Raw genomic sequence first — 1078 nt, 5'->3', positions numbered from 1 at the left:
CCCCCACAACCCCTCCCCTCCCCCGCTGCAGGCAGGAGCTCCCCTTCCCACTTACTCAGCTGTCCAGTCACATGGCTCTGTGCTTCCACATCATGGACATGGAGGCACAGAGGCTGCTGTGGTTAAATTATGCAAAATTATGTAATTATGCACAGACATACCTTTTATGTGAAAAATTGCACAGGCACATAATTGCATCATTCCTCAGGGTGTATCTTTATGCACCAGCTCCCTGCCCAGCCACCTGGTGTCTCCTCCCAGGCCAGGGGCTTAAGCCATGCCTCACCCCCATTCACCCATCATCTGGAGGGAAGGTGCACTGCAGCCCCTTTGAGATATTCTAGATCTGCCCATGCTTCCCTTGCCCTTGAGGGTCACACAGAATAGGCAAGCCCAAAAATGCAGTGGCTTGCAAGGTTAAGTGGTTTGCCCAAGGCAGCACAGTGAGCTTATCTTAGGGACAGAATTTGAATGGAATTTGTTACTTTTGAGCCTCGTCAAATACATGATGCAGACTCTCAGTGCCTAGAAATGACGTCCCTATCAACACAGCATAGAGGTTAAATTGTGGTTTTTGTTCCTTTCACAGTACAAAAATGTCAAAAGTTCTTAAGAGGAAAATAAAAGCCCACATCCTTTTCATTTTCTTTGTCTCTGTATATAAAAGACACATCATAGGGCAGAACATACAGCAGCAATCATGGGTTTCCTCCTCACCTTGTCTGTTTCTGCTGCCTTTATTTTGCTGACAATTCCTGGAGGTAAGTACTTTTTTATCCTTTGATTATAATTGATGCCATGTGCAGAGTCATTATACAGTTAGACATACCAGTATATTAAAACAATGAAGCTAACAGTTACTAGAAGAGAGAGAGAACATTTTTATTTTCCATTGATTGCACATATTTGACTGCATCCAATATTGTTCATGAAAGGACAGTGTTAAGTAAATGTGTAGAGAGAGGGGGTCAATTATGGAATCTAGAAGAGATATTAATGTTACTTGACTCTCTATCTCTCTCTCAAAAGATATCCATCTCTGTAGGTGTCAGAAACAGCCATCTATGGCATCTCTGCT

General features: G+C 43.2%; 1 protein-coding gene across 1 annotated transcript in view; it reads left to right on the top strand.

Moving 5' to 3' along the window:
- The first annotated feature begins 331 nt into the window (after positions 1-331).
- GZMA (granzyme A) overlaps positions 332-1078 on the top strand; it is a 15128-nt gene continuing 14381 nt past the window's right edge. Inside the window, exon 1 of the mRNA XM_019517868.1 lies at positions 332-761. Within this exon, the coding sequence (XP_019373413.1) occupies positions 701-761 (61 nt within the window). The 5' untranslated portion in view covers positions 332-700. The remainder of the gene's footprint in view (positions 762-1078) is intronic.

This window comes from Gavialis gangeticus, unplaced genomic scaffold, assembly GCF_001723915.1.
Source record: "Gavialis gangeticus isolate Ggan-Ray unplaced genomic scaffold, GavGan_comp1, whole genome shotgun sequence".
In the NCBI taxonomy this organism is placed as follows: domain Eukaryota; kingdom Metazoa; phylum Chordata; order Crocodylia; family Gavialidae; genus Gavialis; species Gavialis gangeticus.
Note: the sequence above shows the minus strand (reverse complement) of the source record. Positions and strands in the feature narration are given on the sequence as shown.